The sequence below is a fragment of the Lepidochelys kempii genome, chromosome 3, assembly GCF_965140265.1.
Source record: "Lepidochelys kempii isolate rLepKem1 chromosome 3, rLepKem1.hap2, whole genome shotgun sequence".
Classification (NCBI taxonomy): Eukaryota; Metazoa; Chordata; order Testudines; family Cheloniidae; genus Lepidochelys; species Lepidochelys kempii.
In genome coordinates, this window is record NC_133258.1 from 5,563,038 (window position 1) to 5,590,605 (window position 27,568).

Sequence of the window (27,568 nt, forward strand, 5' to 3'; positions counted from 1 at the left end):
GCCTGACTCATGATTTTGGCACATTCGGAGCCGGCTGCAGCATTGCAAGGGAAGCTGGAAATACATTAAAAACCCGCCTCCCTCCATGTGGGATGAGCAGTCACCTGGCACTAATAAATAGTGGCTCAAGGAATTCTCTAATCAACTCTGTATGGCCCCTGGTGAGCCCTTGTGGGTGTCGCTGGGTTTCTTTAGAGCCAGACCTGTATTGTCACCCTGGCTGGTAGACGTAGCGTGCAGGGGATTGACTCCGGTGAGAACAAAGGACCCTCTGGGACGGGGGCAGGTGGGGAAGGTCCCTTGTTCTGTGTGAGCCCTGAAAGCACTAACATCTGCAGACTTGGATCTGCTCCCAGGACGTGCGGGCAGGGAGCTGGGGGTGGGGAGAGACCATGTGCTGGGATCATCCATTACCCCAAAGGCAGGGGCTGTCCTACCCGACGGCTCTCCCCCGGCAGTAGGGGGCACAGGAGCCCTTACCTCTGTGCGCGATGCCATGGGCAGAGCTGGCAGGATCTCGTCCACGCTGCTGATCAGCTTCCGAAGGGACAGGCCCACGTTCTGTGAAGGGGGAAAGGCAGCGTGAAAAGCGTCTCTGGCTTCGGCAAAAGGCTTCATTCTTAGTAATGACCTGGGCCTGTCTTGGCTCAGGAGGGCTGCTGCAGAGAGATGCACTCTGGGAAATGTTCCCCACTCTCGGGTCAACACCACCACTGTGGAGAGATGCATCTTGGGAAATGTTCCCTGCTCTTGGGTCAAGACCAGCACCGGGGAGAGGTGCAACCTGGCAAAATGTTCCCCGATCTTGGCTCAAGGCCACCACCGGGGAGAGGTGCATCTTGGGAAATATGACATGAGCACAGAAAGGGCTAACATGATCCAATGGCTGGAAGTTGAAACTAGACAAATTCAGATTGGAAACGAGGTGTCAATTTGTACTAACGAGAGTAATTAACCACTGGAGCAGTTTCCCAAGGGTCGTGGTGGATTCTCCGTCACTGACGATTTTTAAATCAAGATGGACTGTTTTTTTAAAAGCTCTGCCCTGGGAGTTGCTGTGGGGCAGGTCTCTGTCCCGTGTTAGACGGCAGGTCAGACGAGGTGATCACAATGGTCCCTTCTGGCTTTAGGATCTGTGAATCTAGGATGTGTCTTAGTCCTTGCCAGTCTTCCCAGGAGGCAGCCTTGGTTGCCTACCTCCTCGCCCCTCACACACCCTGGGTGCTTTACCTTCACCACAATGATGTACCCCTCTGGGGGCAGCTGGCAGATCTCGTTCTTGAGCTGCAGCACTGCCTTCACCAGCTCCATGACATTACTGTACACCGTGTCGTCCGCCCGGTCCAGATTGGCAGTGGGGGCCGGCTGGATCGACTGCCAAGAAACCAGGAGAGGAAACATGACTGGCTTGCCCGCAGGGCCGGCTCGCCAAAGGCTTCAGAAGGAAGCCCCGAGGAGAAAGGCCAGCAGCCGCGCACGACGCAGGCCCTTCTGCGCCCACAGGGAGTGGGTTCAGCTGCCCCGGGGTGGACTCTCTGCCTATCGGCCAGGCAGCTGATAGCATCATGGTGCGTGCAGACCCACCGACAGCTGGGCGGAGGGTCAATGCTTCCATTGCCGAAGCAGGGCATGGGGGCGTAGCATCAGACCTCTAATTGCTGCACCCGACTCCAGGCTCAGGTCCGTACTAAAGGGACAATGGGCAGAGTGCTGTGACCACGAGCCATCCCTCCCTCCCTCCAGGGGGCCCTGAGTAGCTAGGGCCAAGTAGGGGGCTGGGGCTGGCTTCAAAGCGGAAGAGAAGGGACAGATGCAGGCCAGGAGGGAGAAACTCAGCCTGGTTTGTTTTCACCACATACCTGAGCTCCCAGCCTTGGAGGCTTCTGGGGTGGGCCTGTAAACTCGGCTGAACCATGCGTGAAAGAAAAGAAGAATTGTTGTTCCCTTTGTTATTTCTATTGCCATCGCCCTCGGAGACCCCAGTCAGCCCTCACTGTGCCATGCCCTGCGGGCACATATGGGGCCTGTCTACACTTCGAGCTGCCCGGTGTAACTTCCAGCTCAAGCAGACATGCCCATGAGAGCTCTGATCGACCTAATGTGCTAAAAACAGAGTGTAGCCGCAAGGGAGCAGCAGGAAGGGCTAGCCGCCCGAGTACGTACCTAGCCTCTTGGACAGGTACATCCTCCCCACCCGCACAGAGCTCACAGTCTGGGTTAATAGGCACGGTTGTCTTGACCTTTAAATAGGTTCAACCCCCAACACTGGTTTGGCACCGTGTGTGAACCAGTGGAACTCCCCGGCTCAGGATATTATATAGACAAACAACTTAGAAAGCTCCCCCCGCCTCGAAAAAAGGATGAAACAATGTGTCTGAATGAGAGCTGCATGTGCAGCCAGAACAGCTGCCGCCAGAAACCCCACCCCTACGCGGGAGGAGGATGGGACAGTCTGGAACGGGCACTCACTGTAGTCAGTCTCCTTCTCCGAGTGCAGCTGCAAAGAAACGAGAAACATCGTCAACCAACCTAGGTCCTGAAAACCTGAAGTGAGGGAGGGCGCGAGCTGGAGCCACCTCCAAGGCCCAGACGCAATCTCCATGGTCGGAGTATCAGGCGGGCCCCAGGCTCATTCAGATCCCCGAGGTTCCAAGCAGACATGGGCTCCAGCTGGACAAGTTGCACCTAGCGCCCCCTTCTGAACGAAGTCTGAGGGGGCATTGGGATCGTTAGGAAGAGGGGCCATTTGCAAGATCGGAGTCCAGATCCCAAACACGCCCAGAGGTCAGAGGTGCTGGGTTCAGACCCAGCCTCCAGGCTCTGTAGAACGGAGGGACTTTTCCGCACCAGTTCGCACATGGCTGGGTGCCAAGAGCAAGTCCAGCCTCCCAGAGAACGGAGGGTCAGCTGGTGGAGGTTTTACTGTAATTTGCATTGTTCAGTTGGGGAAGCAAGTCAGAGAAGATCAACAGTAACGGTCAAGGGGCTGGAGGAACTTGCTTACCAGGGAAAGGCCTCCGAGCGAGGTACGTCTAGCTAGGCTGAGCCGTGACTGGGGGGCGGAGGGAGAGGCTGGCTCTCTAGGAGCATGGCAAGGATGTAAACACCAAGGATGGGGAGTCATGGTTCGGGATGGGATAAGGACTATTGTCCTGTCCTCCTGTCAGGGATGGTCTAGATAATACTTAATCCTGCCATGAGTGCAGGGGACTGGACTAGATGACCGCTCGAGGTCCCTTCCAGTCCTACGCTTCCATGATTCTACAATTATCCCTATTGTACAGATGGGAAACTGAGGCCTGGGAGGCTAAGTGGCTTGCCAAAGGTCACACAGGAAGTCTGTGGCGGAGCAGGGAAATGAATGAAGACCTACCAGGTCATAGGCTAGTGCCCTAACCACTGGAACAGAGAGATGTCCCCTCTAGTCCAACGCATGGGCCAGCCAAGTCCCGCTCACATTTCTGAGTCTCTGAAAGCACCTTTCATCCCAGGTTCTTAGTTCCAAACAGGGATTAAAAAGGCATTTCAAAACCCAGTGAGACATGGAATAACTAGGGCTGTCAAGCGATTAAAAAAATTAATTGTGATTAATCACACTATTAAACAATAATAGAATACCATTTATTTAAATATTTTAGATGCTTTCTACATTTTCAAATATATTGATTTCAGTTACAACATAGAATAAAAAGTGTACAGTGCTGACTTTATATTTATTTTTGGTTACAAATATTTGTGCTGTCTTTTCAATTCACTTCATACAAGTACTGTAATGCAATCTCTTTTTCATGAAAATTGAACTTAGAAATGTAGACTTATGTACAAAAAATAACTGCATTCAAAAATAAAACAATAAAACAAAGCAATGTAAAACTTTAGTGCCTACAAGTCCACTCAGTCCTTCTTCTTCTTCAGCCAATCGCTAAGAAAAACAAGTTTGTTTACATTTGCAGGAGATAATGCTCCCCGCTTCTTGTTTACAATGTCACCTGAAATTGAGAACTGGAGTTTGCATGGCACTGTTGTAGCTGGCCTCGCAAGATATTTATGTGCCAGATGAGGTAAAGATTCATATGTTCCTTCATCTTCAACCACCATTCCAGAGGACATGCATCCATGCTGATGATGGGTTCTGCTTGATAACAATCCAAAGCAGAGCGGACCGACACATGTTCATTTTCATCATCTGTGTCAGATGCCACCAGCAGAAGGTGGATTTTCTTTTTTGATGGTTCGGGGTCTGTAGTTTCCGCATCAGAATGTTGCTATTTTAAGACTTCTGAAAGCATGGTCCACACCGCATCCCTCTCAGATTTTGGAAGGCACTTCAGATTCTTAAACCTTGGGTCGAGGACTGTTGCTATCTTTAGAAATCTCACATTGGTATCTTCTCTGCGTTTTGTCAAATTTGCAGTGAAAGTGTTCTTAAAACGAACAACATGCTGGGTCATCATCCGAGACTGCTATAATATGAAATATATGGCAGAATGCGGGTAAAACAGAGCAGGAGACGTACAATTCTCCCCCAAGGAGTTCAGTCAAAATTAATTAACACATTTTTTTTTAAATGAGCCTCATCAGCATGGAAAATGTCCTCTGGAATGGTGGCTGAAGCATGAAGAAGCATGTGAATGTTTAGCATATCTGGCACGTAAATATCTTGCAGTGCCGGCTACAAAAGTGCCATGTGAATGTCTGTTCTCACTTTCAGGTGACATTGTAAACAAGAAGCAGTCAGCAGTATCTCCCACCAATGTAACCAAACTTGTTTGTCTGAGCTTAGATTGGCTGAAGAAGAAGTAGGACTGAGTGGACCTGTAGGCACTAAAGTTTTACATTGCTTTGTTTTTGAGAGCAGTTATGTAACAAAAAAAATTGACATTTGTAAGTTGGACTTTCAGGATAAAGAGATTGCACTACAGTACTTGTATGAGGTGAATGGAAAAACATTATTTCTTTTGTTTATCATTTTTACAGTGCAAATATTTGTAATAAAAATAATAATATAAAGTGAACCCTGTGCGCTTTGTATTCTGTGTTGCAATTTAAATCAATATATTTGAAAATGTAGAAAAACATCCAAAAATAGTTAATAATGTTCAATTGGTATTCTATTGTTTAACAGTGCGATTAAACCTGCGATTAATCATGATTAATTTTTTGAGTTAATCGTGTGAGTTAACTGCGATTAATTGACAGCCCTAGTAACAACTGGAAGACAGTTTGGCTCCTATCAGAATTAGCTTTGTGTTACTCACTGGAGGAGAATTGTTGTTCATATAGACCATAGGGTCCTGTAATGGAGAAGAACAAGAAATATGAATAGCACAGAACCAGTGAAACAATTATCTTTATACGTTATAGCTATTGGACTGTCACAGACACGTGGTCCCCGAGGAACTTGAGAGCTGTTTTCATTTTGCTGCACATCTACTTCATGGACAAACTAAGATCTTCCCAGGCCCCTGAGCTAAGAGAGACTCTCCTTTAGCCATTACCAGTATAGGGCATATGACACACAGTTGAGCAGTTCCAGTGCTGCCCAGCAGAGGGCAGACAAACATATTAGTAGAGCAGGTCGGGAATTTTTTGACTAAGCAATTTTTTGATTCCTCTAAAACAAAATTTTTAGCAGAAAAGAGCTGGCCGTGACAAATTTCCTTTTTCAAAAAATTGTTCAGAAAAAGAGTTTCAAAATTGACAAAATGTCCCATTTCAACATTTTCAAACCACAACGTTCCATGTTTGGTTCAAAATGACTTTTTGCTTCGAAATTTAAGTTAATTTATAGTAAAAAAGGTTTTTAATTAAAAATGGTTGAAATTGAAATGCATCATTTTGATTGACCCAAACTGTTCTTTTTTTCCGGATTTTTGGTTTATGAGCAATTTTGAGCTTTCAGGTTTTCGTCCCAGTTCAGGAGAAGAAACAGTTTCAAAATCTCGAACATATTCCCAGGACAGGAAAACCACTTCCTGGTCAGCACCACACATTAGCCATTTAGTGATGATACCGAATTCTCCATCGCAGAGCGTGTTACTCAGCCAGTTTCACAGCGGAGGAAACCAAAGCTAATCCTGTTTTTACCGTGGGATCTTTCATGTTCACACACTTCGATTGCTACACATTAGCCAATGCAATCATTGTATCTACTTTAAAAATATACGACTACAGCTGATTAAAACACTATTCCAAGAATTTTCAAAATTCACAGTTGTTTCCAAACTCCAGGGTTCAAAAACTTTTCCATGAAATTTTCCACAATATTTTTAACCAAGATTCGTATCGAAACCATTACAGACCTTTTTCATGTCCCAGAACCAGGTTTTCTTACCAAAAACTGGGGTTTCCACACACAGAAAATTTCTATAACAATTTTGGTACAAATTTTGATTAAAAAGTACGGCGTGGAAAATTTAGTAAAGAACAGAAAATGTCCATAGCAGGGGTGGTCAACCTGTGGCCCCGGAGCCCCATGCGGCTCTTCAGACGTTAACATGCGGCTCCTTGTCCAGGCACCGACTCCGGGGCTGGAGCGACAGGTGCCAACTTTCCAATGGGCCGGGGGGTGCTCAAGGCTCAACCCCTCGGTCTGCCACATGCCCTGCCCCCACTCCACCCCTTCCTGCCCCCTCCCCTGAGCCTGCCGTGCCCTCGCTCCTCTCCCTCCCGCCAGAGCCTCCTGCACGCCACAAAACAGCTGATCAGGAGGTGCGGGGAGGGAGGGGAAGGCGCTGATCAGCGGGGCTGCCGGTGGGCGGGAGGTGCTGGGAGCGGGATGGGGGAGCTGATGGGGGGCTGCTGACGTATTACTGTGGCTCTTTCGAATGTATACTGGTAAATTCTGGCTCCTTCTCAGGCTGAGGTTGGCCACTCCTGGTCCATAGTTTTGACAACCTTTCGTGAGAAGTTTTGGGTTTTGAAAAAAAGGCCGTTTTTTGACCAAACAAACAAACAAACAAACAAAAAAGGGTGTGAGAAAAATGTCAGCCACCTATAGATACCACAGTACAGTATTCTCTGCTAACAGCCCCAACCTCCAGACTAGCTCCGTTATAAGTGTAGTATATTGGATCATTAGTATTTTTAAAATGTATTTAACCCCATAAATCTATCTTAGGTACTTCTATGGCCCTCATTACTCTAAAAGAAAAGGAGGACTTGTGGCACCTTAGAGACTAACCAATTTATTTGAGCATGAGCTTTCGTGAGCTACAGCTCACTTCATCAGATGTTTACCGTGGAAACTGCAGCAGACTTTATATACACACAGAAATCATGAAACAATACCTCCTCCCACCCCACTGTCCTGCTGGTAATAGCTTATCTAAAGTGATCAACAGGTGGGCCATTTCCAGCACAAATCCAGGTTTTCTCACCCTCCACCCCCCCCCCCGACACAAATTCACTCTCCTGCTGGTGCTAGCCCATCCAAAGTGACAACTCTTTACATAATCAAGTCGGGCTATTTCCTGCATAGATCAAGGTTTTCTCACATCCCCCCCACCCCCATACACACACAAACTCACTCTCCTGCTGGTAATAGCTCATCTAAACTGACCATTCTCCAGGTTTAAATCCAAGTTAAACCAGAACATCTGGGGGGGGGGGTAGGAAAAAACAAGAGGAAACAGGCTACCTTGCATAATGACTTAGCCACTCCCAGTCTCTATTTAAGCCTAAATTAATAGTATCCAATTTGCAAATGAATTCCAATTCAGCAGTTTCTCGCTGGAGTCTGGATTTGAAGTTTTTTTGTTTTAAGATAGCGACCTTCATGTCTGTGATTGCGTGACCAGAGAGATTGAAGTGTTCTCCGACTGGTTTATGAATGTTATAATTCTTGACATCTGATTTGTGTCCATTTATTCTTTTACGTAGAGACTGTCCAGTTTGACCAATGTACATGGCAGAGGGGCATTGCTGGCACATGATGGCATAGATCACATTGGTGGATGTGCAGGTGAACGAGCCTCTGATAGTGTGGCTGATGTTATTAGGCCCTGTGATGGTGTCCCCTGAATAGATATGTGGGCACAATTGGCAACGGGCTTTGTTGCAAGGATAAGTTCCTGGGTTAGTGGTTCTGTTGTGTGGTATGTGGTTGTTGGTGAGTATTTGCTTCAGGTTGCGGGGCTGTCTGTAGGCAAGGACTGGCCTGTCTCCCAAGACTTGTGTATCAGAATATTTCACAGTCTTTAATGTATTTGTCCTCACAGCACCCCAGGAGATAGTGCAGTGCTACTATCTTCATTCTACATATGGGAAACTGAGGCACCGTACAGAGGAGCTAAGTGAATTGCCAAAGGAAGTATGTTGCAAAGCCGGAGCTGTGCCTAGGTCTCCAGAGTCCCAGCCCAGAGCCCTGACAACTGGAGCATCCTAGCAGAGCAATACGCTGGTCTAATAGTGACCAACGCTGGGCTGGACCCGTATTTTCTATGTTGCTGGAAATTCCATGATTTCTAAAACATTTCTGTTCCGATACAGAACAAAAACAAAAAAACAGAAAAATTTCCCTTGGGATTAAATTAGGAAGAAAAAAAAAAAACTGTTTGGGGTCGATCCAAAAGTTTTGTTTGGTTTTTGACTTTTTAAAATCTTTTATATTATATTAAAATACAATTTTAAACCCTGAAAGGAAAAGTCAGTTCAGAACAAAATTTCCTCAAACTGGACACATTCCTGGGCAACGTTTTGCTTATGAAGAATTGGTATTTTCCGATGGACAAACGTTCCACCGCAAAATGTCTGGCCAGCTCTCCGGCTGAACCCGCTGGGCCCACTCACCAGGGATTTCTCTTCTTGCTTCAGCCACTGATAATCCTCCACCATCTGCTTATGCTGCTTGTCGAGTGTTTGCCGCACCTTGGCCCACTCCATCTCCCACAGCTTCTGTGCTTCCTCCCTGCTAGTGGGCCTGAGGAAGTCCTCCTCCTTTGAGACAGAGGGTGGACTGTGACTGCGGCAATCACGGCTTAGGGACTGCCCACCTCCCGCACGAGCCAGGCACCGCTGGAGAACTCAGCCCTGAACCCAAGGCAATGGGCCACCCTCTGCCCATATTGACATCCCATTGGAAGCTTGAAACCAAGACCGTGTTTATTTCTTTCAATATATTTTCCTTCATTGTATGCATAGACACTGGTTACTGATTGCAGGGATGCCCATGCTGGTTTGTTATGGTAGGGTTACTCAGCGAGAGAGCTGGGCTCTGTACTCTAGGTTATTGTATTTATTTGTATTTTGGTAGCTCACAAAGGCACCAATCAGTGCTAGGTTCTGTGCAGACACACGCGGGGCAAGACACAGTCCCTAACATAAGAACATAACAGAAGACCGGCCAGACTGGATCAGACCAAAGGTCCATCTAGCCCAGCATCCTGTCCTCTGCCAGCGCCTGGTGCCAGGTGCCCCAGAGGGAATGAACAGAACAGGGCAGTCATCGAGTGATTTATTCCCTGTCCTCCAGTCCCAGCTTCCGGCAGTCAGAGGTTTAGGGACCCCCAGAGCAGAGGGTTGCATCCCTGCCCATCTTGGCTCATTTGTGGAAAGTCCCTTTATTGAAACCATTGGCAGCCTATCGGAGAAGGGCTACCAGGGCCTAAGGAACATCTAGCCACCGCGCTTTTCCGAGCTCATCAGCAGTTCAGTCCCAAGTCCCCGGCTGCTGCTGCCCATGTGCCTGGGGCCAGTGTCGCTGCAGCTAACGCTTCCCCCGTGGGTGGCCCGCCAGGCCACTGAGACGGTGCTGCCCAGTGCCGTCCAGCAGGCTTGCCTGGGTCCAGCGCACGGCGACACACCTGGGCCCTAAAGGGGTCAGTGTCTTTTGGGATCAGCTCCATAGACGGGCCCGGAATTGTTTGTGTATAAGCAGCAGACCTTGCAGCACAGCGAAGAACAAAGTCACACGAGACAGCGCCCCCTAGTGAGCCCCCCCCACCCGGCTGCCGGCAACACAGTGGCCCCCTGGTGCCCCGCTGGGGCATGGGGGTCAGCACTGATTGAGGGAAGAGCGCCCCCTGCTGGCTTACACTGCACCTCACCCCGAAGTGCTCCGCTTCACGCCCCCTTCGGATCAAGCCAGGGGGCAAGCAAGCCGGCCCATCTTACCCTCATGCTGTGGCGCTTGAAGACGCTGTGCCGGTTGAGGGGCGGGGTGTGCAGGGAGCTGGCGGGCGACTGGCACTCTATGGGGCTAGTGAGCGTAGGCGAGCTGGCGCACAGACCCTCGGGCACCTGTTTGAGGGGAGCAAGAGGCACCGGGCCCAGAGCCAGACACGGACAATTAGCAGCAACAGACAGAGAGGGGCGGAGAGAGCAAGTGAACAGAGCAGGGAGCGCTTTAGAGAGGGACCTTCGCACTGGGGCAGGCGTGTGGGGAAGGTGGCTGCTGGTGCAATAGGAGATCCCCTTCCCTTCAATAGGAGATTCCCTTCTCCTCCTGCCAGCTTGGTATCTCCCCGGCCTCATCCCGCAGTGAAGTGACCAGGGGAGGTCAGGCCTAATGGTCTGAGCACAGATCTGGGAGCCAGGAACGCCAGGCCTTTACTCTCCTGTCTGCCAAGACTGTGGGCAAGTCAGCTAGGCCCCGGGCATCCAAATCATTGAGGTTCCCAACAGGAGTGACCAGGCCTGAATATTCTGGCCTAACTTTCCAGGGTCCTGAACATCCACAGGCTCCCACTGACTGTGGGTGCTCAGCACCCTCTGACAATCAGGGCCTCTGAGGCATAGAATTGCGCCCCAGAAAAATAGGCCATCAAAATTTGAAAATGTGGGTGAAAACGCTTCCTGCCTCAGTTTCCCCATCTGTAAAATGGGAATAATATTCCCTCTCTCCCAGGATAATAAAGCTTTGTCCTTCTCCTGACCCTTCTTTCTTAGGATCTCCGAGGGCTTTACAGAGATTAGCCAATTAATTCTCCCAATCCTACCCTCTGCAAGGTAGGTCAGGATCATCATTTCACAGATGGGGAAACTGAGGCATGGGGAGGTAAAATGACTTCACCAAGGTCACACAGCATGTCTGTGGCAGAGCCAGGAAGGGAATGTTGAGCCCCCACCCCCAGATGCTGCACTGGAACCACTACACCCCACTTCCCTAATTCCCATAAAGTGCCCTACACCTGGTTCTGTTCTGATCTCAGTTACACTGGTGTAAGTCAGAGGAAATGGCATGGAAATCAGCAGAGCTCTGCTGGCGTAAACCCAGTGTGGGATCAGAATCAGGCCCATACGGCGCACGGTTTGTGCGAAGATGTCACACGCTGTACTTCACTGCTGGGAGAGGATTGCAGGCAGGTGGACCAAGGCGCGGAGAGCCAACTTCGGCTCCCGGTTCAGCGGGCCCACACAACGCTGAAGGAGAGCAGAATTCCAAGACCCGAACACCTTCAGCGAGCAGCAGAGGAGGAAGAAGGTTGGAAACCGTTTTTCTCTCCTACCTCCCATGTAAAAATCGGTGTGTGCTGGGAGCCAATCGATGTCAATGCCATTCCCCAGGGCGAAAGTCTCTCTTTAAGTTTCAGGGCACAAACAGACACCCCGTTAGAGCTGCTTGGCCCCTCGGAACCGTACAGGGCCAAACCCCAAGAGGCGCCGGGCACCTGCTCTGACGTCGGGGGGAGCCGCGGGCGCTCTGCAGCTCTAAGGAGTTGGCTCAGAGTAAGCGACACACAGTAGCTCTTCAGCTATACCCCTGACCGAAATGCAATGGTCTCATCCCATCAAGCACTGGGAGTTCTCTGCTAGCCAATAGCTTGCTGCTTTCGGGCTGGTCAGTAACAGCCATGAGGCCTTACCTGGAACTGCAGCTTGGGCGCTAATAAGTTGGTCTGGGGAGACGGCTTGTATTTCGGCCTGCTGGGCTGTGGGACGACAAGGACACGGAAAAGCACAGGGTGAAGTGGTCGCCACGTTAACAGCGCTCGGCTCCTGGCAGCAAGAGGAGGAGAAGGACTGGCCGATGCAGGCCACAGCCCTGGGCGTTACCCGCTGCAAACTCGCAGGCTGGGACTCATCAGCCAAGCGTTACGAATGTAGCAAGAGGCAGGTCAGGAAAACCAACCAGGACGATACCAGCCCTTTGTCCGTGGGTCTCACAACGCAACGAGGTGGACGGGTGCCCGGTACACGAGTGCAACGCTTTGCATCTGCCTGGGCCGGTGACGTGTGTATCTGGCGTAACACGTAGCATGCTCCAGGGGATTTCACTTGAGGTCTGTCACATGTTACTGCCCCCTGCATCATGCAGGTATCTAGATTCCCTCTCCTGTTGCCTCTAAGACAGGTAAAACCATGCATCTTGCTAGATTCGAGACACAACAAATCCAGCACCTTGACAGAGGTTAGACTAGACGACCTTGCAGTCCCTTCTAACCCCATGGGTCTATGAGTCTCTATATGCCATTATTAAGGCTACATTTAGTCAAGGGTATTTTTCGTAAAAGCCAAGGACAGGTTACAGGCAGTAAACAAAAATTCATGGCCTGTGACCTGTCCATGACTTCTACTATATAGCCCTGACTAAATCTTGGGTGCTCTGGAGAGGGGGACTCAGGGGTGGGGGGAAGGGGGGGACACCGCTGCTGGTGCTCTGGGGCAGGGGGCAGCAGGGGATCGCTGCTAGTGGAGGGGGGTCGGCGACACGCAGCCCAGGACTGCCGCTGGTGCTGTGGGGAGGGGTGACTGCCCCAGCAGCGGCCGGTGGGGCTGTCCCGGGGGCCACCCGAGTTGCTTGGGTGGCCCTGGGGTCAGTCGCACCAGCCGCTGCAGAGTCAGGGAGGTCACGTGACTTCTGTGACCTCCAAGACAGACTTGCAGCCTTACCCATAATATGCTAGACTTCATATTTAAAGGGACAGCGTTAGCTTAAAAATCATGCATATATTTTAAAAAAGAATTTCTCCTCTCTGTTACTAACCTCAGCTGGGATTCTCTCCGAGCAAACAGGGTGTATTGACACCACAAGTGCACTTGTCACTTCACACACCGATAAGAAAACACACGCTCTGCCCCAAACAGCTTGCTGCCTAGGGAAGGCAGGAAACTCAAAACGTGGTGGACGGCAGGGATGGACCACAAAGGTCATGGTAGTCTCCATCGGTGACAAGTTTTAAATCAAGATTAGACGGTTTTCTAAATGATCTGCTGTAGGAAATATTTTGGGGAAATTCTACAGCCCATACAGATGATCCCAATGGTCCCTTCTGGCCTTGGAATCTATGAAAAACCAGATCCCCATGTATGTGCATTAGGGGGATCAGAACCCATGCCCTTCAGGTCTAAACAGCATAAGCTTCTGCCTCTTGGGCTAAAGGAGAGATTCCACTAAGTAACAGGTGTAGTGGACTGTTATCCTCTTACGCAGACCAGCCACTACAGGAGACCACATTCTCCTCCTGTGAGTGATGTGTGCACTATAGGGATGGTTGTGGTGGGGTGGCAGCCCTCCACAGCCCTGGCGGGATCTAGCAGCTTGTTATGGACACGTTGCTCGGCTCCCTTCTTACCTTTGGAGGGGGCTCCTGTAAAGACATTGGCTCCATGATTCTGGGAGGCCGGTGGCGATTGTTCCTCTCTTGCTCCCTGGCGATGTCCTTCTCCATCAGATATATGTCACTACAGGCAGTAGCAAAGGGAAGCAGTTCAGCTTTCTTCGCTACCGGGGAAATGCCAGGCAGTCAGCACTGGCGGGACTTGCTTATGCCAGCATCCCTAACAACGTTCCTGCCAGCTACAGCCTCCGCGGAAACCAATGACCATGGCGGAGAGACGGGGAAATGGTTGTGAGCACGCCCCACCCTTACTCGCCTCTTCCTGCCCCAGCTCCTCCCTCTCCCTCCCAGCGCCTCCTGCCTGTCACTGAACAGCTGATCAGCAGCGGGCGGGAGGCGTTAGGGAGGGAGGGGGAGGAGCTGATCGGTGGGGCCCACGGGGTTCAGCACCTATGGTGGGTTCAGGGTGACCGAACTCCGCGGGTAGAACCAGATCCCTGGAGAACTCCCCCCACCCAGGGTGGCAGGCAGCAGGCACCGCAGGGCTCTGGCTAGCCCTACAGTGATACTGCAGCCGCTGGCAACGAACCTCCACAGCTCCCAGAGTTACCAGCATCGCTAGAGCCTCCTGACTGATCCATCTGGCTGCCCCAGGTCATTAGCACCGCGTGATCCCCCCCGGCCGCCTACCTCAAGCTGCAGACCAGCTCCTTGAACTTGGGCCTGTCGTTGGGGTCGTAGTCCCAGCAGCGCGTCATGAGGGTGTAGAGGATGGGAGGGCAGAGGTCAGGCTTGGGGAGGCGATCTCCCTTCTCCAGCACCGCAATCACGTCTTTGTTCTCCAGCCAGAAGAAGGGCTGTTTGCCGTAGCTCAGGATCTCCCACATGCACACGGCTGGGCGGGCAGGGGACACAAAGCACCACATCTCAGGGGTGGCAGGCATGGCAAGGAGATGGGAAGCACTCACCAGGCAGGGTGGGCAAGGCACGGGCACCAGGGCCGCAGGCTCCCACCACGCTGCACTGACGGACCAGTGATTAGACCCCCATCTGGGGGAGCTGAGGTCAAATCCCTGCTCTGCCACAGATGCCATGTGTGACCCTGGGCAAGTCACTTAGCCTCGCTGTGCTTCAGTTTGCTATCTGAACCATGGGGTAGTAGCCCTGCCCTGCCTTGCAGGGGGGTGGGAGGAAAAACACATTAAAGAATGGGAGATGCAGAGATACTATAGAAATGGGGCCAGACGAGTACCTTAGACAGACCACACCTCCCGAGGGGTGAGAGTCCTGTTTAGCCTCTGAAGCCCAATGAGTCTTTGTCATGGGGATTCCTGGCCACTCAGAACTGTCCTGAGCCCCCCAAAACTCCTATCAGCCGCGCTGCATGTTGCGTTGCCAGTAGGAGAGGGGTTTGCTGGGGGAGCCGGGGTGCTATTCGCTCTCTTCATTCCATCTACTTCCCTGCTGTCTCCCCATGCTCGAGACAGGATCTCTTCTCTTGTGCCGAATCTGCGCAGATCTCCAATATACACCCCCCCCCCCCCAAAGACATCTCTGCTTTCTGCCTGGGCCCTGCCCAGCTCCCGCTACACACTCTGCTGGGTAACTCTAGGACAATGGCACTGAACTGGCTCTGGGTTTACCCCAGGGGAACTGAGAGCAGGATTTGGCCCTGGGTATTGGGAAAGATACCGGCCTGAGATCGATATACTGCCCCGGACCACGCCGCACCCTTCTCGTAATCCACAGTCCCGCTCACCAAACATCCACACGTCACTGGCGGACGTGAAGCGACGGAAGTTGATAGACTCTGGCGACATCCACTTGATGGGGAGACGAGTCACGGAAGCTTGGGGAGCAGAGAAAATGGTCACAGACCTGCAGCCCCCCCTGCTCTTCCAGCTTTGGGCTTCCCACCCCACAGCTCTGCCCATGTCCCGCAATCCCTGTCCAGAGCCCCCCTGCTCTCCCTCCCAGTCCTGGGCTCCCCACACACGCACACAGCTCTATCAATGTTCCTCAGTCCTGACCTGCAGCCCCTCGCTGCTACTCCAGCTTCTTCACCCGACCCTGCGTAATAGTGCCTAGTAGCTTTCTGATAGGGAGAATCGTCCCCCAGCTTTGGGCCAGGCCACTGCAGACGCGAGTTGCCCCTTACCTTTGTAATACTCGTCGTCTTCTATGTACCGGGAGAGACCGAAATCCCCCAGCTTCACACACTCGGAAGAAGCCACCAGGATGTTCCTCACAGCAATGTCCCTGCGGAGACCAGGGAGAGCAAGTCAGTCCCGCGGGAGCGTGTTGGACGTCGGCTTTGGAGAGAGCCCCGCATGGGGTGACCAGGCAATGGGTGAGCTCTGGGGACCCACTTCTCCATTGCCTCGGACCTAGTTGTGCAGAATGGGCGGAACAAACGAAGAATTCGTGTGGATCCCTGATTGGATGAGCATAGCTCTTATCCTCAGGAGTGGGGCTTAAAAGCTTTGACTCTCCAGGTCTACGTGTCGCTGCATCGGGCTACATCCCACCACACCCCATGAGACATTGCTACTCTGGCAACACCCCTAGTGTAGACGCAGCTACGTAGCTGACATCATTCAGGGAGGCAGTGTTCCTACAGGGGCAGAAAAACCCCTTCTCTCTGTGTACGCTGCGTCTACACTAGGGGCCTAAGCCAGCATGGCTTCTGTAACATAGGTACACCCTAAATGTAATTTTACATCTCTCATCCCAATCCCACCATCCAACTGTGAGCAAGCTAGGAACAGTGCGTTCTCAACCCCTCCGTAGTGGTGCTCCGGTATGGGACGGGGGAGCCTGCTCCCCTTGCTTCGTCAAGCAGGGCCCCAGCCATCTAAAACAGATTAGCCGTGTGACACAGAGACCCCGCAGCAAAGCGGCCCCTGTTCAGCTCTTTTCTAAGACCTGACTGACTCACTGCACCCAGCACATGTCTTACAGGATATTTATCATGTAGGATATATACAGAAAGCTTGGAACCTATCAAGACTCATAACCATTACAGCGCAAATGGACGGGTAATATTTAAGGAGCAATGTATTTATACTGAAAGTCTGATTTGGAGTAGAAATTATTGCCCAGGGCATAATGTGTCCCCATGACCCCCCCATTCAAGCAAGAGGAAGTTGCCATCTCCCCAGTCGGCCAGTGAGGTCACGCAAGGTTCAATTGTCTACTCTTGCCATGGCCAATGGAAAACCATCATAGACCAGGACAAACAATCGAGACCGCTTACAGGCGGGAAGGAAAGTACCACAAGGCCGGGGGTCACCCTGCCTGTGAACAGAAACAAAGGGCCGTTTTCAGTAGAACAGAGAGTACGGCAAGGCGCTCTGCCTGCATTCACAGAGGAATCCCCTTTGGGAGCGGGGAACTTGCGTGGATATTTGGATCCTGGTTTCGGTGAAGCCAGCCAGCTCCACCACACACCGCACTTTGCGGGGGGAGCCAAATTTATTACCCAGGACAGGTAGCTATTGTTCCACCGTTTTCGATTTTATTTCATGTTGTAACCGGCTGTGTCCATCTCTGTCTCTCGCTTCCTGTTAAATCTTTGTTCTCACTCACACAAACCTACTTTTGTGTCGTTCAAAGTGCGGTGTGGTTTACAGGCGGGGTGGTTTAAAGGGAAACTGGGGTGCACCGCACCTTTGGGTGCAGAGGAATTGGAATTTCTGTGCGGAGCCAGTGTGAGGGGCTGGGTATCGCAGCGGTATGATTCAAAGGCATCTCGTTAACCTGCAACAGGGGTGGCGTTTGGCTGAACGGCTGGTGGTGGCAGGGATCAGACACCCAGCTACCATACGAAAGACACCCTCTTACTCGAGGCAGGGGGTAGCAGGTGACTCGCTCCTGGGCACCCCAAGAACAAGCCAATGCCCTGTAATTTGCCATCGTCGCTGCAGTCACTCCCACGCGCTAACCGTGCGTAGAGCTGAGTGAATCACTGGTTCTTTAGTCTGGCTGCTGAACCAAATGGGAAAAAAAAATGCAGTTTTCGTTTTCTAGTTTTTATAACTTTTTTAAAAATAAAACGAGAAGTTGCTTCCGGTGCCAAAATCCAGTGTGTGTGTTTGTGTGTGGGGGGGAGGGCCATTTCCCCCCCCCAAGACTGAAACGATTCGTCAGCTACAGGGCCAATTCGCAACACGCTTTGGTCGACACGAAGCTGCACTTTTCACACACACCCCCCAAAATTTCGGACGAAAAGTTGTGCCTGGCTCCAGCGCTTGCATGTGTCAGCAGTTCGGCAGCTCTCTGCCAATGTGCCGGCTAATGCCCGCGGCCTTGGCAACGCCCTTGGAGCGCCCTTCCCCAGCTTTACCTGTGCACGCAGCTGATGGCCTCCAGGTACGCCAGGGCTTTGCCGATCTGCAGCGCGTACAGGATGAGGGTGGGCACCCTGAGGGAGTTCTTGTTCTGCTCGAGGTAGTGGCCCAGCTGCACGGGGGCAAGAGAGCTGCGGTTAGGGGCAAACCCAGCAGTTGGGGGGACCCAGGCAGTGCAAGCCAAAGGAACCCGGGTGTGGGGGAGGAACAGCCACGCGAGGAAAGAGATGGGAGTCAAAGGCGGCCACGACGGGCAGATATCAGGGACGCTGGAGCAGTGTGGGGGTCTATTGGGATGGGCGCCCAGGAGTCCCAATGCCTTTCAGCGCCATCCAAATCTCTTGAGACTCGTGGGGCCATAATTGTAAGGCCCACCCACTCCGGAGCAGGCAGGAATCATTATTTCTATTTTACGGGTGGGGAAACCGAGGCACGGAATGGTGACGTGACTTGCCCCCAAGGTCATTGGCAGCACTGAGGGTGGAACCCAGGTTCCCTGGAATCCACTCCCCTGCTCTAACCACTAGGCAACACTCCCTCTGGCAGGGGCCAGTGGGTGAGGGCATTCCTTACAGCAGCAAGAGCTCCATGTCAAGCAAGCTTCTCTCCCGCCTAGCCCACCCTCTCCCCACCAACGACAGATCACTGCTGCTGAGGAAATGTTGCCTGATGCACGTTTCCAACGGCTTCGCTACCCGATGAGGAGCAAGGAGTCCTGCTGTAAAGACCATCCCCCCGCTCCCAGGCCCTCCAGCTAGCGAATGCCCCCCATGGGTTTGTTCTCCCCCCTCACCTCCCCGTAGGGGTACAGCTCCATGATGATCCAGGTCGGCTCCTCATCTGTGATGCCGATGAGCTTCACGATGTGGGGGTGGTCCAGCTTCTTCATCAGCACTGCGAGCGAGAGAGACACCGGGGTTGGCTCAGGCACTGAGGCGGCATGGTCGATGGGGGCGGGCTGAACCGGGGACCAGCAGCAACGGGAACGTGAGCATCCCCCACCGGAGCGAAAGCAGCAGCTGCCCTGGTAGCGGTGGCAGGTTCATGACCGTCTTAGGAGACCCATGTGTAACACAGACAGACCCCTGTCGTCAGCGGGCGGCTATCTCCTGAGCTATCTCCAGCCCCCTGTTGCCCCAACACCCCATGGGCCTGCCAGCCCAGTGGATCCCCACAGAGCAATACAGGATACGGCCAGAGGCGCCCCCGAGGTGGAGGGGGCAGGCTGTCGCCATGGCCACGGGCAGCCGGGAGCTACGTACCGGCTTCGCTCATGAACTTCTCCTTGTTCTCGGGGGTGCAGTCCTTCTTGCAGGTCTTCACGGCCACGTTGATCCGCACCCCCTTCTGGAAGGAGAAGAAGGCAGAAGAGGGGCTTTCACCCAAGGCCTTGATCACGGGGCAATGTCCAGGGGGTGGGGGAATTAGCGCAGCCTGGGGCTAACCACTGGGGCCTGAGAAGCAGCTGAGGGGGTTTGTCGGGAGGAAAGCGCAGGTAGGAAGTGCCTCCAAAGGGGGTATGGGACAGGCCCTGGGCTGAGAAGAGCCAGGATGAAAGGGAAGCCGGGTTTCAGGGGAAATCCACGTCCCTGTGCAGCCAGCCCTGACGGGAAAGGGCCAGGATTAAGGGGAATCAGGCCCTGGGGGCCCATGGGCCCAGAAGAGAAGACAAAAGCTGAGAGGGGACAAGAGGGCTGGGTGAAGAGGACACGAGCCAGTGATCCCAGCTGCCCAGTGGCTGATGACTGGTGGGTGGAATATCACTGGACTGAGGGGGTAATAGACTGAAAAGACCTAGCCTCAGAAAGGGCTGGATATCAGAGGGGCCAGGCCTATCACAGGAGTGTGCCCGCACGGCAACAAGGGGGTGCTGTGGGACGGGCACTTTGCCACAGCCTCGTCTGTGGCGGGGCTGGCATCTGCCCTCTTGCGCCCACCCCTGCCAGCCCCATGGGGAGGATCAGTGGCTGCGAGTCGGCGGCAGCAAAGAGAAAGCGAACTCACCTGGTTGGTGTAAATGCCCTCGTATACCTCCCCGAAGAAACCTTCCCCCAGGATCCTGCCCAGAGTCACATCCTCTCGGGAGACCCCATACTGCTGGGCTGGAGGGACAGAGAAACCGGAGGGACAGGGTTCGCTGGTGCCGCCAGCTCATCCCTGGGAGTCCCTGCTTGGAGATCCCCCCAGCGGGCGATGGCTCCACGGGGCTGGTACATTCGGTGCAGCCCCTGAAAAGCCAGCCGCTCTGTCAGGTGTGCAAATCCAGAGTCCACGGAGCGTGACTGATCCTATGGCCAGCCGCACCCCCGTTCCCGGCCTCGGGGGCTCCCAGAGGACAGGGACTGTCCTCGGTATAGACAGAGCCCTCCCTCATCTCCTGCAGGCAAAGCAGAGTCTCCAGGGCTAATGAATTATCCCCCCACGGTGCCTGTTCAGCGCAGGATGACGACAGTATCTGAGGGGCCGAGTTTACAAATCACGAGGCGGGGGGAGGCTAACCACGGGGAGGACGAACGCATGAACCTTTCCACCCACGATCAGTCGGGGGAAGCCAGAGCCGGAGGTTACGGATAATAGGCCACATCCAGTGCCGGTGCGAATCAGTGCCGCTTCTTCTCCTCTAATGGAGCTATGCGGATTTACACCAGCGATGGATGGAGCCCCCCTCTCTCTAATATGGAAAAATCACATCCTTCAGACCATGCCCTTAAGGAGCACCTAGTGGGAGGGGCTGATTGACCCCAAGCTCCTCCCCTCGCAGCTCAGCTCCTCCCATCACGTCTCCACCGTCTTTTGGGAGCCAGCAAAGAGGCGCCGACCAGCCAGTCCCTTTCCCCTGTAGCTGGCGTCCCTTCCTCCAGCATGTGGGTTCTCATGTCTTCAAGGAGAAGCGCCACTAACCAAGCAAAGCTGGAGGGGCCAGGCAGGGCACGTACCTCCAGACTTGGGTCTCGAGGCCTCATCGGGGATTTCAGCATAAATATCCGAATCTAGGGCAAGAAATTCAGCAGTAAAATGAGCTGCAGCACTAAGAAGGGGCCACCTCTGCAGGGCCCGGCCTGGGGTGTTTCTTTTAATAAGCCAGCCGGTCTGAGACCCCTACGAGCTGCCCCTTATCCTGTGACACCGTGGCAAGTCCGGGGCCTCCGCCTGGACAGCCCATCCGCACCAACCCCACGGATAAGCACAGGCTGTCCAGTCCCCCCGTGCCCACAGAAGCCGCTGGCCATGGGAACCGCCACGGTGAGCCAGCTCAGGAGTCCATCTAGGGCAGCGTCCTGCCAGACAGGGGCCAGCACCAGCTGCTGCCAAGGAGGGTCTAAAGAGGCAGGAAGGACCCACACTGGGGCCGCACTAACGGGTTGGTTCCACCCGACTCTGTGGCCATGGGACAGAGAGGAAAAAAAAGCGAGGGTCCCCCGGTCAGGGGCAGGAGATAGAGGGAGGCTGGATCTGGAGCTTTGCCTCGGGCCCGTCTCTAATACAAGGGAGCTGAGATTCTCTCTCCCCTTCCCCAAACACTCCCATCCCTCTGTTTTCTCCTTCTGCCAGTGGCACCGGCTCGCTTACTCTCCAGTTCCCAGCCGTGGCCGGATGGCAAGAGGGGTGAATGAAACTCACCCACACTGATGCTCTCAGTTAACATGGGTCTTCTCTCGTCTATGTCCCTACAGGTGAAAGCATGGGTGAAAACGAGCAAGAGACAAGCTCAGACACCAGATGTCCTATCCATTCATGCATCCATCCATCCGTCTGTCCATCCATCTCCTCATTCTTCCATCCATCCACCCAGCTCCAGTATTTCCAAGGTGCCTATCACCAGGGTATCTAAGCCCCGCTCTGAAGCCAGGCGTTCGTGCGATCTCTGAGGGCCACACATGGTCAGGGCTTTAGTTTTATGGCCCTTCCTTCCAACCTGGACATCCCGCCTTTGTGGCCCCTCTGCCCAGTGCCAATACAGGTCCCTCGAGAGCTTATGTTCTACTTACTGTGCGGGGATCTGTGGCAGGCTCACCCGCTTCTCATTCTCTGTGGGGAAAGGGGGAAAAGGGTCTTGACTTTGCATCTCCTGTCGCCCACCCACCCCCCGTTTGGCTGCCAGACTCTGGGGACATCTTAGCCTCCGCTCTCCCTTCCCCGGCCATTCTGCTGAGCCTCCGAGGAAGATATGGGATGGAAGGCAGAGTGCAGTCGGGGGGCCCTTCCTCACACACCCAGCTGCTCAGCAACCTGCATACGAACATCAAGCCGAGACAGCCCCACACTGCCACCGCCTTTCACCTCGGGACGCCATCTGGGGTTCAACGCCAGCGTGGATCACAAGCGCAGCGAGTTTGGTGGCTCTCAGCTGAGACTGAAGGGACACTTGCCCCTCTCCTGTAATTTAGCAGGATCGTGGCGATGGTCCAGGACAGGAAAAGAAGGGGCTCTATGCAGGGACGCCGAACTGGAATAGTCGGGGGATTGTAAATCAGGGTTGATGGGGGTGCTGGGAACAGGGGGTTAAGAAAACTCCCTGCACTAAGCCTGGCTCCAGTTTGGGACATCACCCCTTGACGTTCATGGGCATCGCAATCCCGTTGCATCTGCTCCCCCTCTGGTCTCCCAAGCGCCTGTGCTTGGAGAGAGTCGCTCACCTTTCTTGGGACGGACGATGAGGGAGATTTCCAGGCCCCCCTGCAGCCGGCAGTAACCGTCTATCAGATCAGCCATGTTCTCCGCCTCGGCCAGGGAGGAGGTTTTAATAGCCAGGGACTGTGAAGCATGAAAGGTGGGGTGGAGGGGAGAAACCCAGGTGAACATTTGCATCCAGATTTCCACGCTCCCAGCTGGACGGACAACGGCTGGACACCTGGAGGCCGCAGGGGCTAGTGTTGAGATGCGCTGCCATACTGAGCCCATCCCTCTCCCTTCTGGGACACTGGGGTCCAGCAAACCCAAACCACTCGGGGCCAGACTCAGAGATGAACCTGGGTCCCCAGCCACGGGCAGGAGATTTGCACAAGTGAAACCGCACCCATGAGCCGAGCTTCCACTGAGCCCCCCGGCGTGTGAGTTACACCCACTCAGGCTCCATTCGCGCCAGAAGGCCAAGGTCACAAGCGACGGGTAAGGGGGTGTACGTGACACACCGGTGCCAGGGGGTGCGTCTAACCGTCCCCATTACAGGCTGGAGCTGGGGTCATGTTCCCACTGAAGGAGCAGCAGGAGGTGCAAGATTACACCCTGTTACGCCCTCCGAGATGCACCTCTGTATCTGGCCTGATGCATTAACATCTTTAAAGTACACCCGGGCAAGCCCATTGATTCCAATGGGGACAAATTGGGCCCCTAACGTATTGGTCTGGTGCCATCTACAGCTATTGGCCTGCACTCATACCCTGCGCTAAGAACAGCTGGTGCAGTGTCCTGGTAGCCCTATCCGACCCAGGATATTAAACAAACAGAAGTTGGTGAAATAAAGATACTGCCACCCCACCTCACCCCACCCCGCCCTTGTCTTTCTGGTAGCAACATGTGACTGTTATAGAATCATCGAACCATAGGGCTAGAAGGGACCACAGGGCCATCCAGTGTAACCCTCTGCCAAGATGCAGGATTTGTTGGGTCGAAACCATCCAAGGCAGATGGCTCCAGCCTCCTTCTGAAAACCTCCCGTGAAGGAGCTTCCACGACCTCCCCAGGCGTCTGCTCCATTGTCCTGCTGTTCTTACAAATGAGGAAGTTTTTCCTGAGATTTAATCTAAATCTGCTCTGCTGGAGTTTGACCCCCTGCCTCTCGCCCTGGCCTCTGTGGCAAGAGAGAACAGCTTTTCTCCATCTTTTTTAGGGCAGCCTTTCAAGGATTTGAAGACCACTCTCTTGTCTCCCCTTCATCTCTTCTTTTCCAAACTAAACATGCCCAGATCCTTCAGTCTTTGCTCGCATGGCTTTCATTCCATCCCTCTGATCATCTTTGTCGCTCGTCTCTCGATCCTTTCCAGTGTCTCTACACCCTTTCTACACAGTGGTGACCCAAACTGGATGCAGTCCTCCAGCTGAGGCCTGCCCAGCGCCGAGCAGAGTGGTACTTGCACCGCCCGTGACTTGCCTGCGGTGCCTCTGTTCATTGCTAAAATTGCTTTTGTTTTTTTTGCAACAGCATCGCATTGCTGACCCGTACTGAGGCTGTGACCCACCACAACTCCCAGCTCCTTCTCAGCAGTGCTGCTGACGAGCCAGTTAACTCCCATCCTGTATTTGTGCAGTTGGTTTTTCTTCCCAACGTGTAGCACCAGCCATTTGTCTTTGCTGAATTTCACGTTGTTGTTCACGGCCCAGTTCTCCAATTTATCAAGAACCCTCTGATTTTTAGTTCCATCCTCCCAAGTGTTGACAACCCCGCCCCCCACCAGCTTTGTGTCATTTGATCAGTGTGACGCTGTGACCTTTTTTATGTTACTACTAAAACCATGTGACGCGCTTTTAGTTTTTGCAGCTGTTTTTAGAACAGTCGTCTCCCAAAAAATAGTTCTCTGTCTCCCCTTTTTCTCCCCTCATTTCTCTTTTCCAACCTTGGCACTGGGGGAACAACTATTTGATAGTCATGGGCTCTTCAGTCTAGCAGACAACATTCAATGGCTGGGAGTTGAAGCTAGACGAATTCAGCCTGGAAACAAGGGGTCATTTTTGAACGGTGAGGGTAATTAACCCCTGGAACATTTTACCAACAGTCGTGGTGGATTCTCCAGCACTGGGCATTTTTAAATCCAGCCTGGATGTTTTTTTCTAAGAGATCTGCATTAGCTCAGAGGAGTTCTGTGGCCGGTGTGCTATGGCAGAGCAGATGATCAGAGTGGTCCCTTCTGGCCTTGGACTCTACGTGGCTCTAGGACGGTAAGAGACATCGAAGCGCTGCCCATCTCCCCCCCCTTTACCTGGGGGGTCCCGGTGAGTGTGAGCTGCAGCACGGCTCTGCCCTCCTCCACGCTGCAACACCTGATGGATTTGATCTGCTTGAACTCCGCCAGGCAGGTGGGCTGCAATGCACCAAAACCTCAGCGTGATCACAACGCCTGTGGGGGCTGGGAGACAGCTAAGCAAGGATGTCACACACACACACACACACACACATTACACACGCTCTATTTTGGGATGCCCGTTGCAGCTCCCTCATTCCATAAGCAGCTCCACCTCCTTTAATTGCCAGAAGAGGAACGTGCTCTGGGTCCCAGCCCCGGCAGGTGCGGGGGTGAGGGGGGACTAAGCCCTCTCATCTTTTGGGGATTTAGCCCTGCCCCCCTCCCCATACCTTTGCTTCCTTGCTTGTCATCTGCCGGATGCCCTTGGGCCCGATCACCAGATCCACCGTGATGTTCCACCCTTGCTGGAAGGGAAAGACAAGGACACGGGTGCGGTCTCTGCTCTGCCTCCGAAACAGCCCCGTCCCCCTTCTCAAGAGCTTCTCGGCCAGGGGTTTGCTGAAGCACCCAGCACTGGTCAAGGGGGCTGGAGAACGGACCCCAAAAGGGGGGCCTGAGCAGCAGCATGATGAGCGTCCCCACACAGTCCTGCCCAGCAAGCCGGAGCCCTGGCCTGCAGAGAGCACCCTCAGTTCTGTCTCCACAGTCCATACAGTCCTCGGCTTCTCCGCTGAGGCCAATCAGAGCGCCAGCAAGGGAAGGGGGAGTGTGAGGTGGACGCTTGTCCGAGAACTGGGCTGAGACTCACCCCGTAATTCCCTGGGGGCAAACTCATCTCGGCTGAGTGGAACTGAGAAGCCGACCGCCCTGTCTAGCGCCGGGTGCAGTGCAGACGGCGGCTTCGCTGGCTTTCCACACCCGTGGCTCTGCCGGCCCACCTCAGTCCCCGCCTGCGGCATCCCACTGGATGCGGAGCTGGGAGCCGTCCCCTGCCAACATCCCCCAGCTGGGCCTCTCGTGGGCTGCAACTGCAGGCCGTTCGGTGACGTGCACCAACCCCAGAAACTCAATCAAAACCGCAGGACTCGAACCCAGGCCCCATCATAAGTCCCTGCTATATCTTGCTAATGATAACACTGCTGGGGGATTCCAGTGCCTCCTGGGCAGCTGCAGGGCACTGAAGACTTCAAACCGCTCACGCCCTCCCTGCTGTTAAACTGGTACGTACTGCAGCAGCCGGGAGTGGAGCTACGGGGAAGCCCCCTGGTATCTAGTGGGAAAGTCAAGCTGAGCTGGGGAGCCTGGATCAGGTTTGGGGATGGGCCTGTGTCCAAATGCCGGGTGGAAACGCTATGAAACTTGGGGGCACAAAGCTGAGTGGTGCAACCGCGGACCTTGCACAACTCCCGGAGAGCTGAAACAACCAAGCTTCCCGCAGCACTCGCCATGAGCACCGGCGGCTGCCGATCCACATCGGATCTGCCCCAGCCAGCCCCACCCCGAAGCGACGTGAAAGCCACCGAGACCGGCTGCGGGGTGTTGTTGGCAGCTAGTGGCTTGAACTACCTTCAGCTGCTTGAGAAATTCTGTGAGGAACAGAATATTTGCTAGTACAAACTCAGACACAGACGCTGCCTGAGAGACAGAGTCAGGGGCCACCTTTATGATCGGCTGGAGCCAGAGAGTAGAAAGCCGGAAGCAGTTGAAACCAAAGCCATATTATAGTGTATGACCAGGGCAGGGGTCCCCAGTGGGGGAGTCACTTGGGGTTGCGGTATGGGGCGCAGAGATTTCCAGGAGTTAATCTGGGGGTTACTTTCTGAGATGGGAACATCAGAATGGCCTGTCTCAATCAGACCCGAGGTCCACCAAGCGCAGCATCCTGTCTATGACACTGGCCAGCCCCGGCTGCTCCAGAGGAAGGTGCAAGACACCCGAGGGGAAAGTCTGACCTAACCCCCATCTGTGGTTGGCTTAGTCCCTGATGGGAGAGGGTTTATAATGCTAATACATTTTATGTCCTATCTAATGGACTTGTAATTCAGGATGTTTTTATCCCTATCGGTGCCTGTGTTATACAGGAAGTCAGACTAGATAACCACAACGGTCCCTTCCAGCCTTCTAATCTATGAATCTACCAATGCCTAGTCCTTTTTGGAACCCTGCTGGTACTTTGCCCTCACGGATAGCTAGTGGCAGTGAGTTCCACAGGCTGATTGTATAAAAAAGTATTTTGTTGTATCAGCTTGAAATTGGCTGCCTTCCACTCTCATTGGACCAGCTGGTGTCAATCGGTGTAGTTGGCGCAGCTACGCGGAGGATCCGGCCCAGTATTCCTGGGAGGCTACGCCACTGATGTATACAATGGCCCCTATAATGTCTTATATCCTCTGATACTTAATATCTTCAGTGTTGCTGTTATGCCGGAAGGTGGTCATGGCTGCCAGCAGGGGGCAGTCTTGGACCTAAAGACGATCACAGACCTCCTTAAAGCCAGCACGTGCCCACCACTCTCTGTCAGGAAGAGCAATCCAACCCCTGTATGTGCTCCCAACAGCTGGGTCCTTGCAGCTACTGCCCGGGGCGCCAGACCGCGAGGAACGAGGGCTTTCCCAGGCTGTGAACACGGGGCGCGGTTAGGATGTCGGGTTTGCAGCCCCTGTGCGCCGGAGGCAGAAATAAGTCAGCAGGAGGCGCTGCGAGCGTGACCCTGGGAAGCAGAGGGGCAGAGCTCCTTGGGCGCAGTGCTTGCTGGAGGGGCGAGCATGGGGACTTCTGAGCCAGGAAGCTTCCCACTGTTTGTTCTGGCCCACGTTCA

The 27,568-nt window shown here is 53.5% G+C and overlaps 1 protein-coding gene across 10 annotated transcripts in view; it reads right to left on the bottom strand.

The window, feature by feature from the left end:
- The window catches only part of PTK2B (protein tyrosine kinase 2 beta), a 112,626-nt gene that overhangs the window by 1,915 nt on the left and 83,143 nt on the right, over positions 1-27,568 (bottom strand). For 8 of the 10 annotated variants that reach the window (XM_073335540.1, XM_073335542.1, XM_073335543.1 and 5 more), the window contains 22 exons: positions 25,140-25,214; positions 24,766-24,867; positions 22,486-22,603; positions 21,838-21,877; positions 21,470-21,516; positions 20,785-20,838; positions 19,853-19,950; positions 19,111-19,195; positions 18,642-18,742; positions 17,845-17,960; positions 15,658-15,758; positions 15,259-15,348; positions 14,190-14,394; positions 13,515-13,623; positions 11,805-11,870; positions 10,114-10,239; positions 8,791-8,937; positions 5,259-5,294; positions 2,470-2,497; positions 1,860-1,906; positions 1,231-1,374; positions 481-561 (listed from right to left, as the gene is read on the bottom strand). In XM_073335540.1, coding sequence (XP_073191641.1) covers positions 481-561; positions 1,231-1,374; positions 1,860-1,906; positions 2,470-2,497; positions 5,259-5,294; positions 8,791-8,937; positions 10,114-10,239; positions 11,805-11,870; positions 13,515-13,623; positions 14,190-14,394; positions 15,259-15,348; positions 15,658-15,758; positions 17,845-17,960; positions 18,642-18,742; positions 19,111-19,195; positions 19,853-19,950; positions 20,785-20,838; positions 21,470-21,516; positions 21,838-21,877; positions 22,486-22,603; positions 24,766-24,867; positions 25,140-25,214 — 2,016 coding nt within the window. The remainder of the gene's footprint in view (positions 1-480; positions 562-1,230; positions 1,375-1,859; positions 1,907-2,469; positions 2,498-5,258; positions 5,295-8,790; positions 8,938-10,113; positions 10,240-11,804; positions 11,871-13,514; positions 13,624-14,189; positions 14,395-15,258; positions 15,349-15,657; positions 15,759-17,844; positions 17,961-18,641; positions 18,743-19,110; positions 19,196-19,852; positions 19,951-20,784; positions 20,839-21,469; positions 21,517-21,837; positions 21,878-22,485; positions 22,604-24,765; positions 24,868-25,139; positions 25,215-27,568) is intronic. The other 2 variants (XM_073335549.1, XM_073335548.1) reach the window with 2 other exon arrangements.